Source organism: Piliocolobus tephrosceles, chromosome 20 (genome assembly GCF_002776525.5).
Source record: "Piliocolobus tephrosceles isolate RC106 chromosome 20, ASM277652v3, whole genome shotgun sequence".
NCBI lineage: Eukaryota > Metazoa > Chordata > Mammalia > Primates > Cercopithecidae > Piliocolobus > Piliocolobus tephrosceles.
Window position 1 is genome coordinate 1297572 of NC_045453.1, and position 13067 is coordinate 1310638.

At 49.8% G+C, this 13067-nt stretch overlaps 2 protein-coding genes across 3 annotated transcripts; both read right to left on the minus strand.

Annotated features, from left to right (window-relative positions):
• Positions 1-2447: 2447 nt before the first annotated feature.
• On the minus strand, positions 2448-3141 carry TMEM239 (transmembrane protein 239). 2 transcript variants are annotated; one of them, XM_023220299.2, is made up of 2 exons: positions 3059-3141; positions 2448-2931 (listed from the first exon to the last, which is right to left on the minus strand). In XM_023220299.2, the coding sequence occupies exon 2, from the start codon at positions 2918-2920 to the stop codon at positions 2462-2464; it is 459 nt and encodes a 152-aa protein (XP_023076067.1). In that variant the 5' UTR covers positions 2921-2931; positions 3059-3141; the 3' UTR covers positions 2448-2461. The 2 variants fall into 2 exon arrangements, with proteins under 2 accessions (XP_023076067.1, XP_023076066.1); XM_023220298.1 differs by having other exon boundaries at positions 2462-2968; positions 3059-3139.
• Positions 3142-3650: 509 nt separating this feature from the next.
• On the minus strand, positions 3651-4469 carry C20H20orf141 (chromosome 20 C20orf141 homolog). The gene is made up of 2 exons (XM_023220300.1): positions 4036-4469; positions 3651-3942 (listed from the first exon to the last, which is right to left on the minus strand). The coding sequence occupies exons 1-2, from the start codon at positions 4293-4295 to the stop codon at positions 3705-3707; spliced, it is 498 nt and encodes a 165-aa protein (XP_023076068.1). The 5' UTR covers positions 4296-4469; the 3' UTR covers positions 3651-3704.
• Between the last annotated feature and the right edge of the window lie 8598 nt (positions 4470-13067).

The window sequence follows — 13067 nt, forward strand, 5'->3', positions numbered from 1 at the left end:
GCCAAGTCAATGATGGATCTAGGCCAGGCAACCTGGTCTCTGCCCTCACCACATGGGATCCTGAATCCTCAGCCCGCCAGACATCTAGATTGGTTTGACTCATAACCTCCCTAGGCCTGGGCTTTAGCTCTGATAGGAGCTCTTGAGAAGCCATGGGGTCTTCAGTTATGTTGTTTGTGTTTCCTTTGCCCCCTTCACCTTCTCGAGTAGCCTGGTAGGACTCAGATGGCCTGGCCTTGCCACTGGCAAATGGCTATCCTGGGCCTGACTTCTCATCTCTAAAATGGGAGGGTCACAGCATAGCTATAATTTGTGGTGCTAGGAGCGGTCCCAGGTCCTTCACTCACATGCCAGAGCCCTAAGACAGGAGTTCTTGCCTTAGTTTTATCCATGAGGAAAGTGAAGTTGAGGAAGGTTTAGCAATTTCCACTAAGGGCATGGAGCTAGTAAGTGAGAGTGCTAGTATTCAAGCCCAGCCTCAGCTCATACACCAAAACCCATCTAACCATGAGACTATGTCAGCCCCATGTCCTACCTTGCTCTCGCTACCAGGCCATAATGCAAGGAGAAATACAAAGAAACAGAAAGGAAGGACTGGAGCTCGGGTTTTGGCACTGATGCTGAAGGCATCTAATCAGTGGCATGGAGGGTTGCAAAACTGTAAGGCAAAAATGAACCAGGGTTCTAGGGGCTAACCCCAAGGCCCTGAGTATTTATGGGGCAAGAGAAGGGAACCTTGGGTCTGGGGTTTCAAGAGCTAGGATTTTAGGGTTATATGTAAAGCAGGGATCAGAACTGGGCAGGAGCTGGGGATGGCCAGGGATTGGGTGGGGGTTAGGTGTGGATAAAGTTGTCTATCATGTACCTTACTTGGTAATAACTCAATGTTTTGTTGGAGGGGCTAGCAAGTGAACAATGGCCAGCATTCAGGGCATCAAAGGATTGCTTTCCAAAGCCCTTCTGGTGCCTGAGCGGCTTGCTGGGTCAGTTTTGGAAACCCCGGGGCTGTGCTTTCCCCACTTACACAGCTGTGCAAGCATCTCCTGGCACCCAGCCCCAGGCCCAAGCATTTCATAATCAAAATAGTTCAGGCCGGGCGCGGTGGCTCAAGCCTGTAATCCCAGCACTTTGGGAGGCCGAGACGGGCGGATCACGAGGTCAGGAGATCGAGACCATCCTGGCTAACACGGTGAAACCCCGTCTCTACTAAAAAATACAAAAAACTAGCCGGGCAATTTGGCGGGCGCCTGTAGTCCTGGCTACTTGGGAGGCTGAGGCAGGAGAATGGCGGGAACCTGGGAGGCGGAGCTTGCAGTGAGCTGAGATCCGGCCACTGCACTCCAGCCTGGGCGACGGAGGGAGACTCCGTCTCAAAAAAAAAAAAAAAAAAAAATAGTTCAGCATCTGTGCATTTTGAGATTTCATGGCACATGACCTTTTATATCTTGTCCACACTTAACCAACCTCTTGTTTACCATTTTAGGGCCAAAATTGTCTCCAGGACAGAGAGTTGATCTGAAAGCCCAGAGAAGCTTCCTGTTCCTTCAACAGTCTTTGGGGTCAAAAGATCTTTTGAGCCTACCGAATGTTCTTAGAGTTAAAAACAACATCTTACAGGTTTTTGGTTTTTACAAAATGCTTCACAAATAGATACTGTCTTTGACTCACAACAACCCCATGACAGAAGTGGCCCACCTAACATTGAGACTCAAATGAATGAATTGGCCAAGGCCACACATTGTGTAAGTGGGTGAAATGAGACTTCTTGATCATTTTTCCATAACAGACCTTGGGATTCTTAGAGAGTGAGTAGGTACTGTCTGACCCCAGTTGGCCCATTTCTCAGACTTGGGGATGGGGACTGAGGCAGGAAGTAGGAACTCTAGGGAGGAGGATGCCTGGGCTGCAAGGTTTGGAGAACGAGGGAGTTGAGGTTTCCTGGGGCTTCTGGGCAGCCTTCTCCCTGATAGATTTTTGTCACTGGGACCCTCTCTAGAGTCTGTGGTTCTCCTGGAAATGGAAAGAGGGGATTGCTGGGAGGAATGGCAAGGCCAGGGGTGCCCAGGTAGAAGTTCTCAGTGAGTCTGAAGCTGAGACAGCTGAGTGGCTGTGAGAAAAAGATGCTGTCAGTTGCCAAGAGAGCCCCACGGGTATTATCGCATCCATATGGGCGCTGTCAGTGGCTTGGTCAAGCTCTGCCCCTGGCTAAGCAATTTCCACCAATGGCTAAGCCATCTGTCCTGCCCGCTCTTCTCAAAGGCCCCGGCCCCTCACACCAGGAACCTGCAGCATTGACTTGAGGAAGGAGTCCGGGGTCAGGCCAGTCTACCTGTTCAGGACTAGGGGTCTGGGGCCTGCCAAGGCAGGGGGCCCTTATCCCATTGCCCTCCCTCTGCCCACAGGGTCTCAGGCCCTAGGCCAGGGCTCAAAAGACACAGGCAGTGGGATGGGGTTGCCCTTCTTATTGATCCAAATCCTGAGTGTAGCCTGGGTGAGTCATGGAGGTGAGGAGGCCCACGAGGCTTAGCAGTGTGGAGAAGAGCAGCAGGAAGGAGGCCGTGAAGAGGAGGGCAGGCAGGGCACTGAGCACCAGCAGCAGGAGAGCCGGCAGCAGGTGGCGCCACACGGCGGCCACGACGGGCCACAAGGAGCTCAGCAGGTAGGAGCCAGTGGTGAAGAGTGCATGGCACAGCATCAGTGCCAGCAGCAGGTAGAGTATCCCCTCCAGACCCCACAGCAGGCGCTGCAGAGGTTGCCGCCAGTTCGAGGTGCTCCACCACTGGATCCAGCTCGGGGGCATGTGGCTCACCCACCAGCGCACCCAGCCGTGCCTTGTGACCCAGGCTGACCAGGGCACTGCCTGCTGTGGCCCCTCGCCAGCCCCGATGGTATCTGTCTCCACTCGCAGCTGCTGCATCATGGCTGGTGCACCTGGGGAGAGGGCCAGGGTCTTGGAGATGCCTGGGACCTCGGGGCAGGGGGCAGAGAGGGGGTACAGGGGTCAGGAGGACACCAGTGTGGGTGGGGTGGGGCAACAGAGTTGGGGTCTGGGACTTACCTCTGGGCAGTTACCTAAGTCATGTTGCTTCCTGCAGCACCCAGGACGGCCTGGCAGGCAAATCCAAGTCCCCACTCTCATCTACCCCCACCCTTCCCACAGGAGCTCCTTTGTGACCCGGGCTGGGGTGGGGTCCAGCCAAGAGAGGAGTCACTGCAGGGTGTGAGGCCCACCCGAGTCCCTCTGCACAGACCCTCCAGGCTGGCAGGGGAGCCTCAGTGCCCCGCAGATGTAGTTTCTCATGCTTTCTCATGGGAAGCCCTCCCTGGATCCCTGTCCCTTCCCTGCTTTCCCTGCTGGCTGATACCCACCCCTTTCCACCCTGCTCTCTTGCAAGTCTTTCTGTCTGGACCTTCATTCTCTAGAGCCACAGAGGCCAGAGTGACTGCCCCCAACCCACAGGCTCTGAGATGGCTGCCACATTCTTCCCCAGGCTCCCTGGCTTGTATCCTGCCTTCTCTTGCGGCCCCAAGACTCAGACCTAGGTATCTGATACCTATATTATGGGACTGGAGGTCCTGTGAGGTTCAGGCTGGGAAAAAAGGGGTATTGTCCCACCTGCCCAGCCAGGAAGGAGAAAAGGGGGCCTGAGGAAGCAGGGTGGCCATTGTATATTTGAAGGACACTGAGTTGTGGGGAGGGGCTCTCAGGCCCAAGGATGGAGGCAGAAAGCCAGGCCAAGCAGGGTCAAGGGCATGCCGCAGGCTCTCAGGAGCGGGCCCAGCCCCATGAGCAGCAGCAGCAGCGCGTCCTGGAGGGTAAGTTGTCCTGAGACTCTCCCCATTTGCAGGAGTAGAGCCTCCTGCTGTCCTGGACCCTCACCGGCCCCCTGACTCTGGCCCCTGGTGAGAAGTTTGTGCTGTGGCAGAGTGCGACCTGTGGGCCTGTGGAGAGAGAGGGTGGCGGCTGGGCTTAGGGAAGTTGTCCACCGGCCTGCCTGCCTACAATGCCCACCTGCCAGGCTGTTGGCCGCTTACCTATGGAGTAGGTCGAAGGTGAGGAAGCTGACTAGAAGCAGCAGCAGGGCTGGGCCAGTTGTGGAAAAGACTGCCCAGATTGTCAGCCCTAGTGCCCCCAGCCCTAGGACACTGTCCAGGAGCTGGGCCCAGTTAGGGCCCCAGGAGGACACACGTGGATGCACTGGAGTACCCGACCCCTCCCCAGCACCCAGGCCCCTAGGAGGAACTGGGATCGGATCCTCAAGGGCTTCGGGTCTGGGTAAGCAGAGCCGGGTCATGGAGGGAGGTGGAGGTGACAGGAAGAACTAGTGCTGAAAAAGATTACAGGAATGGGAGTTGGGGAAGGGGTAGGGCCCTGGCAGATACAAGGGTAAGCTCAGAGTGGGGAATTAGGCTCCTGCAGAGTCTCCCCCTCCCCCACACCCACCCACCAAACCCTCCTCACCTCCTCCCACTTTGGTCAGCATTCTGGGACTGGGCACCCGGGGCATTGTGACTTGTTGCCAGGTGGGGCCGTGGGGTAGGGAGGGGGCTGCTGCTGCTGCTGCTGCTCTAGCCTCATAAGCAGCTGGCGGCCTAGGTGGGGCTTAGCTGGAAAGTCAGGGATTTCTGAGAACTAAGACTCATCCTCTTGCCTTTGCTAATTCTCTGCCCTAGGGCCCTCCCTTGGGGATCTGAGTTGTCAGGAAGGCATTCTAACCCCATTACTATTTGGGCATCTGTCCAAGGGAGCGAGGTCTGCTTTCTTCTTCCTGTGAGTTTGCAGAGCTGCATGTCCAGGGGCAAATCATTCAATGTCCCCAGCTGTCTTCCCTGTGGGTCCTTCTGGGGGATTTTTCAGGCCTGCAGTTCCAGATTGCAGAGATGGGCTCTGCCAGGAGACTGCCTGAGGCGTCTGGGGCTGGGCTGTCACATAACCTGCTAAATGGGGGTGGGAGAGGAGGGGGCTATTCAGGTGTTCTAAGCACTACAGTTTATAGGAGGTATTATGCATACTGGGGTTCCAGTAATGAGGTAGAGGATATGAATTTAAGAGGACTATGACCTAGTAACCCCCATATTAGAGGTTAAGGTTACACTCTGAGAATGGAGTTATATGAACTTATAACTGAGAAGGGAGTTATATGAATGGAAAAAGAATATATAATGAAGGGGTTAGTCACTGGATTATCAGTATATCATATTACACTGATAATCTGTAAATGGGTGGTAGCCATAGGGGTCCAGCACATCTCAGTTTAGTGACTTGAGAGGGAAGAGTGGAAATGTGTCATAATTAAAAGAACTTAATCTTTGCCTGCATATCATACTTTGAAGGAAAACTGGTAGGGGTGGCAAAAGGGGAGACAATGGCTATACAGCCCCTAGGAGAGGAGGAGACAGAACAAGAATCAGGCTGCATATCCACCTCCAGCAGGCCTTGCCCAGAGACCAGTGTCACCAGCCCTAGCGACCATGCACTGATTGCCCTTGCTCTGGCTGTTCTTGCTTATCGCTGGACTTTAGGAGTAGATTTGTCCATAATAGGATAGGGTATAACAGAAGATCCCATATTTTTTTTTTTTTTTTTTTTTTGCATTAAGTTCCAATTGTGTTTGTAAAGGAGCATTAAGGTCTAAGATTGCCAATTCCCTGAGCCTGATCAACCCTGGATGCATCCACACAATTGCATTCCTGGACATACAGACCTGGGGAGCATGTCCTGATGAGTCCACCAAGATGAGGCTACTCCATATTGCAGGGCATGGGGGAATTGGAGAGACTAAAGCTCCTTAAAGATTTACTATGCACCAGGTGCTCTCCATGCATGTATAGGAGAGTTCTGTCTGTGATTTTCTCAGAGTTTATTTTTTATTCAACAATCATTTATTTAGGTGCTTCTTATGGGCCAGACACTGTGCCAGATGGTGAGTGTATTAGGCCATTCTTGCGTTGCTATGAAGAAATACCTGAGACTGGGTACTTTATAAGAAAAGAGGCTTAATTGGCTTGCAGTTTTGCAGGCTGTACAGGAAGCAGGGTACCAGCATCTGCTTCTGGGGAGGCCTCAGGAAACTTCCAATCATGGCAGAAGGCAAAGGGTGAGTAGGAGCAAGGGAGAGAGTGGTGGTTGGGGGAGTTGCCACACACTTAAACAACCAGATCTTGAGAGAACTCACTCACTATTTTGAGGACAGCACCAAGCCATGAGGTATCCACCCCCGTGACCCAAACACCTCCCATCAGGCCCCACCTCCAACATCGGGATTTGAGATTTCAACATGAGATTTGGACGAATATTCAGACTATATCAATGGGTCATAATTTCTAAGAATAGAATCTGAGATGGGGATACTTGTACACATGGTTTATTGAGGGAGTGCTCTCAGGAGGAAAACTTTTTTTTTTTTTTTTTGAGACAGAGTTTCGCTCTTGTCACCCAGGCTGGAGTGCAATGGCACCATCTCAGCTCACTGTAACCTCCGCCTCCCGGGTTTAAGCGATTCTCCTGCTTCAGCCTCCCAAATAACTGGGATTACAGGCACCCGCCACCACATCTGGCTAATTTTTGTATTTTTAGTAGAGACAGGGTTTCACCATGTCGGCCAGGCTGATCTCAAACTCCTGACCTCAGATGATCCGCCTGCCTTGGCCTCCCAAAGTGCTGGGATTACAGGTATGAGCCACCCTGCCTGACCAGAAGGGGAAGATTTTTAAAAATGAAGAGACTCTTCAGAATTGAAGGACATGATTCTCTAGACCATAAGTTTCCACCAATTCACAGCCCAATAAGTGAAAAAGGACTAGCTAACACCAAGGCATATAATGAAATTCACATTTAGCCGGGATAAAATGACACTCCTAAGAGCTTCCATCATATAAAAAATCACATACATTGGATCTGAAGCAAGAATGGTATCACACTTCTAAACACCTATACTGGTAGCTAGAAGACAATAAATACCCTCAAAATGATTTCCAATACAGAAATGTATATGTCTAAATGATTATTAATTGGGAGGGCAGAATAATGACATTTCAATTATACAAGTTCTCAAAAATTTGACCTTGCATATACCCTTTCTTAGAAAGCTACTAGGGGATGTGCTTCAGCAAAACAAGGAATTAAACTAAGAAAGAGAGCAATATGGCATTCAATAAATGAGATTAAACACAGAAAAGGGATGATGAAAAAAGCCTAGGATGTCAAATATACCCCCGGGTAAAGAAAGTAACCAACCTAGCCTGAAACCAGAAGATGTGCTCCAGGAGTGATGTCTCCAGAGGAAAATGAAATCAACTGATTATTAGCTATGTTTGGATATATTGAGTAAATGTTCAGTTATACTGGAAGCTTTGGGATTGAATTAATGATTGGTGCCTAGAAAACTAAGCAAATGATAAAAACAAAGTAATTACTAACTCCAGGTAGCACAAAAAGGTAAACATAATATTTACATAGTCATAACAAAAGCACTGAATATTGATTCCAAATGGTGATTTAGCTTTACGAAGACGGAAGGAGGGAGTGTATGTTTGTGTATCTGGATGTGCGTATTGAGGGGAGGGTGGTAGAAAAACTCCTTTTTTTCATAGCAGAAATCCACAGATAACAACTACATACAGAAAAATCAAGAAATGCACAGTGGCTCACATCTGTAATCCCAGAACTTTGGGAGGCTGAGGCGGGCAGATCACTTAAGGCCAGGAGATCAAGACCAGCCTGGCCAACATGGTGAAACTCCATCTCTACTAAGAATACAAAAACTAACTGTGTATGGTGGCAGGCACCTGTAATCCCAGTTACTTGAGTGGCCGAGGCACAAGGGTCACTTGAGCCTGGGAGGCAGAGGTTGTAGTGAGCTGAGATCTTACCACTGCACTCCAGCCTGGACAACAGAACAAGAAATTGTCTTTAAAAAAAAAAAAAAAAAGGCTGGGTGTGGTGGCTTAAGCCTGTAATCCCAGCACTTTGGGAGGCCGAGACGGGCGGATCACGAGGTCAGGAGATCGAGACCATCCTGGCTAATATGGTGAAACCCCGTCTCTACTAAAAAATACAAAAAACTAGCGGGGCGACGTGGCGGGCGCCTGTAGTCCCAGCTACTCGGGAGGCTGAGGCAGGAGAATGGCATAAACCCGGGAGGTGGAGCTTGCAGTGAGCTGAGATCCGGCCACTGCACTCCAGCCTGGGTGACAGAGCAAGACTCCGTCTCAAAAAAAAAAAAAAAAAAAAAAAAAAAGAAGAAGAAAAGAAAGAAAAAAGAAAAAAGGAAATAGCAAGAAATCTAAGCATAGAGATAAATATAGGAGAAATAACAAAAAGAACTAAAAGTGCTTGGCTTGGGAAAGGCATAGAGCAGAGTCTTCCATTACAAGCCTAAATGTGATTTACCTTTAAAACTATATTGTAGCCTGGACGTCTATGGAAAACTGTATGAAGATTTCTCAGATAACTAAACATAGATCTATATTCAATTCAGCAACCTCACTACTGGATATCTACCCAAAGGAAAATAAGTTATTATATCAAAAAGACACCTGAATACACAGTTTATTGCAGCACAGTTCACACTTACAAAGATATGGAACCCATCTAAGTGCCCATCAACTGATGAGTGAATAGAGGGAATGTGGTGTGTGTGTGTGGAATACTACTCAGCCATAAAAAAGAGTGAAATAATGTCTTTTGGATGGAACTAGAGGTCATTATTCTAAGTGAAGTAACTAAGGAATGGAAAGCCAAATACCATATGTTTTCACTTATAAATGGAAGCTAAGCTGTGGGTTTGCAAAGGCATACAGAATGGTATAATAGACATTGAAGACTCAGAAGGAGGAAGGTAAGTGGGGGTTGACAGATAAAAAACTACATGTTGCATACAATGTACACTACTCAGGTGATGGGTGCTCTAAAATTTCAGACTTCACCACTGTACAATTCTCCCTTGTAACCAAAAACCGCTTGTACCCCTAAAGCAATTGAAATAAAAATAAAAACTATGTTGTAGCCTGGATGACACAGCGAAATCTTGTCTCTGGAAAAAAAAAATATGGCTGGGAGCAGTGACTCACACCTGTAATCCCAGCACTTTGGGACGCCCAAGGCGGGCAGATCAGGAAGTCAGGAGATTGAGACCATTCTGGCTAACACAGTGAAACCTCGTCTCTACTAAAAATTTCATGTGCCTCAGCCACTCAAGTAGCTGATGAAATTTTAACACAGTGAAACCCAGTCTCTACTAAAAAATTAGTCGGGTGTGGTGGCACGCGCCTGTAATCCCAGCTACTTGGGAGGCTGAGGCAGGAGAATCGCTTGAACCCAGGAGGCAGAGGTTGCAGTGAGCCTAGATCACACCACAGCACTCCAGCCTGGCGACACAGCGAGACTTCGTCTCAAAAAAAAAAAAAAAAGGTGGAAATTAGCTGAGCCTGGTGATACGGCCCAGATACTTGGGAGGCTGAGGTGGGAGGATCGCTTGAACCCAGGAATTCAAGGCTGCAGTGAGCTGTGATCACACCACTGCACTCCAGCCTAGGCTGTGGGAAAGAGAGTTTCCGGGGTGCCAGCTGAGTTAGTCTTCCCTATGTGAGACACCCATGGGAAGTCATGGGCGGCCTCTGAGGAGAAACGTCTCCCTATTGCCTTCATGTCTTTATGCCAGAGAGCATAACCACTCAGCGGCATTCCACAGGTTGCTCAGGCAGATAACACTCCCTTAAAGCAGTGTAGTATACTCAAACATCTTGGCTCCTCCTGAAACCCACTCCCACCTATTTAAGTCCTGATAAGGTAAAGTTTTTTTTTTGTTTTATTTTGTTTTTTCTGAGACGGAGTCTTTCTCTGTTGCCCAGGCTGGAGTGCAGTGGCACGATCTCGGCTCACTGCAAGCTCCGCCTCCCGGGTTCACGCCATTCTCTTGCCTCAGCCTCCCTAGTAGCTGGGACTACAGGCGCCCGCCACCATGCCTGGCTAATATTTGTATTTTTAGTAGAGATGGGGTTTCACCGTGTTAGGATGGTCTCGATCTCCTGACTTCGTGATCCATCCGCCTTGGCCTCCCAAAGTGCTGGGATTACAGGCGTGAGCTACCGCACCCTGCCAGTTAAAGATCTTAAGTAGTTTAGACACTCGCCTTTTAACTGCCACTGCTATACATCTTATCAAATGACTCTCGAGTTCTCCTTCACTGATTAATCCTTTTCCTCATCCCTTCCTCCTCCTCCCATCTACCCTAAGAACAAAGAGCTTGTAAACCAATAAATTGGGCGGAGCCTGAGAGCTCTGGGCCCTGAGCAAGCCTCCGAGGCTCCGGTCCCTCCGGTCCGTGGACCCGCCTTTTAAACGCTTATTCTGCCTCTTTCTAACTCCTTTGTCTCCGCCGGACTCGGGGTAAACGCTAGGTGGTATGGGGCTGTTTTCCCCAACATAGGCAACAGAGCAGAACAGTGTCTCTAAAAAAACAAAACCAAAACTATGTTTTGTAGCATTTTGATAAAAATGACTTAGTTACAAAGAACAAATCAACAGTCATGCTGTGGAGATCAGGAATATTCCTTCCCAGGATAAATGAAACATTATGTGGATATACTCTTGTGGCTTAAGATAAAATTACCAGTGACAGCATCAAATACCAGGGATAAAACTCAGAATGTTGTGAATCTCCTGCATTTCATGTGGAGGTGCTCTAAACTACCATGTAGTGCTTCTCAGCCTTTAACACGCATATGTATCTCCTGGGGTTGAATCCTCTGGGGGTCTTGTTAAAATGCAGATTCTGAGGCCAAGGTGGGAGGATCACAAGGTCAGGAGTTCGAGACCAGCCTGGCCAATATGGTGAAACCCCGTCTCTACTAAAAATACAAAAATTAGCCGGGTGTGGTGGCAGACGCCTACAGTCCTAGCTACTTAGGAGACTGAGGCAGTAGAATTGCTTGAACCCGGGAGGTGGCAGTTGCAGTGAGCCGAGATCGGGCCACTGCACTCCAGCCTGGGAGACAGAGCGAGACTCTGTCTCAAAACAAACAAACAAAATGCAGATTCTGATTCAACAGGTCTGGGGCAGAGGTGCTTTTGTTTTGTTTTGTTTTGTTTTGTTTTGAGACACAGTCTAGCTCTTTCACCTAGGCTGGAGTGCAGTGGAGCCATCCCAGCTCACTGCAACCTCCACTTCTTGGGTTCAAGCGATTCTCCTGCCTCAGCCTCCCAAGTAGCTGGGATTACAGGTATGCACCACCACGCCCAGCTAAGTTTTGTATTTGTAGCAGAGACCGGGTTTCACCGTGTTGGCCAGGCTGGTCTCGAACTCCTGACCTCAGGTGATCTGCCCAGCCTCGGCCTCCCAAAGTGCTTGGATTACAGGCATGAGCCACCGCACCCGGCCTGTTCTGCATTTCTAACAAGTTCCCAGGGGACGCCACTGCTGCTGGTCTTCTGGTCTTTAACCACACTTTCTGAAGCAAGGCTCTCAAAGACCTTGATGTACGTAGGAGAGAAAGCTGGGGAGGACAGTTATTAGGGGAGAATGGGTGTGTGGGGAGATGCTACCCTGTGCATCCTGGTCCCATGTGAGGCTCCACCAATGCTCACCTACATCACAGGGAGTGAGTTCTGCTTTAGCATCCAGGCGCAGGAGATTAGAGGCACAGGCAGGCAGTAGATTCTACTACTTCATTAGTTGTACTGCTGGACACACAGTTTCCTTTCTTTTCCTTGATACTGTTTTATTCCATCTAAGTATGTAGGAGTAATAGGGCTGTGTTATGCTGTTTTCCCCACCTTTAATTCATCTGATTAATCTAGGAGCCCCCTAAGGCCCCATATTATCTCACTTTATCATCACAGCAACCCTGGGAGAAGGATACGGTTCCCATTTTACAGATGAGGAAACTAAGTCCCAGGGAAGTGAAACTACTGCCCAAGGATAGCCAAACAAAATACACGTCAGAAGTGGGACGTGAAACGAAGCCTGTGTGTCACCAGAGTCACCAATCCTCTCCCCCTCCAGCCACCTAACCACACCAGGGAGCTGGCAGGAGATTCCTAGCCCACCCCTTACATTAAAATCTCTTTTAGGCAGGTGCCACTATCCAGTCCTTTTCAGTTGCACCTAGTGAGACCACGAAAGATCTACCTGGCTCCTGGTAGACGAGATTTGGCTATACAGGTACCTGGATGCAAACCTACCCCTCTGCCCCAGGAGCTATCACCTTCAGATCCTGATGCTTGTACCTTTGCAGTCCCAGGTAGCCAGTGGCAAGGGCAGCAGGGCTGGGAGTGGAGAAGAGTGTGAGAAGGTGCTGCGGAGCTCAGGAGACACAGCAGGGAACCAAGGGGTCCTAAGGGTTGCAATAGGGCAGAGGGGCAGGGAGTGCAGAGTGGTGGGAAGGGGAATGGGGGGTGGGTGCAGGAGACATAAGGGGTGGAACATCCTAGCCACACATGGTGGCTCACGCCCATAATTCCAGCACTTTGGGAGGCCGAGGTGGGCGGATCACGAGGTCAGGAAATCGTGACCTTCCTGGCTAACACGGTGAAACTCTGTCTCTACTAAAAATACAAAAAATTAGCCGGGCATGGTGGCGGGTGCCTGCAGTTCCAGCTACTCGGGAGGCTGAGGCAAGAGAATGGAGTGAACCCAGGAGGTGGAACTTGCAGTGAGCTGAGATCCCACCACTGCACCCCAGCCTGGGAGACAGAGAGACTCCGTCTCAAAAAAAGAAGAAAAGAAAAAAGGTCTGCATCCTGCAGACCTGGCCCCTAAAAGATTGGTGAGAGGGTGCCAGCCGCTCCACCCTAGTCACTTTGGGAACTGGTCTTTCAGTTCATGGCCTGCCATGTCCTCTCCTGCAAAACCTGGCACTGTTAGGGAGGTCCTTTCAGCCCTTCCTTTGTCCCCTCTAACCTTGAATATGTTATACACACCCTTTATGAGAGCTGACTAGGGACCAGGTGGCTGTTCTAGGCTCTGAGGTACAGCTGTGGACATTTGGGTACAAAGTTCTTCTGGCGGGGTACTTACCTCCTGCTGGGGGCGGGGAAACCTGAACAGCCAACACATAAGTGTAGC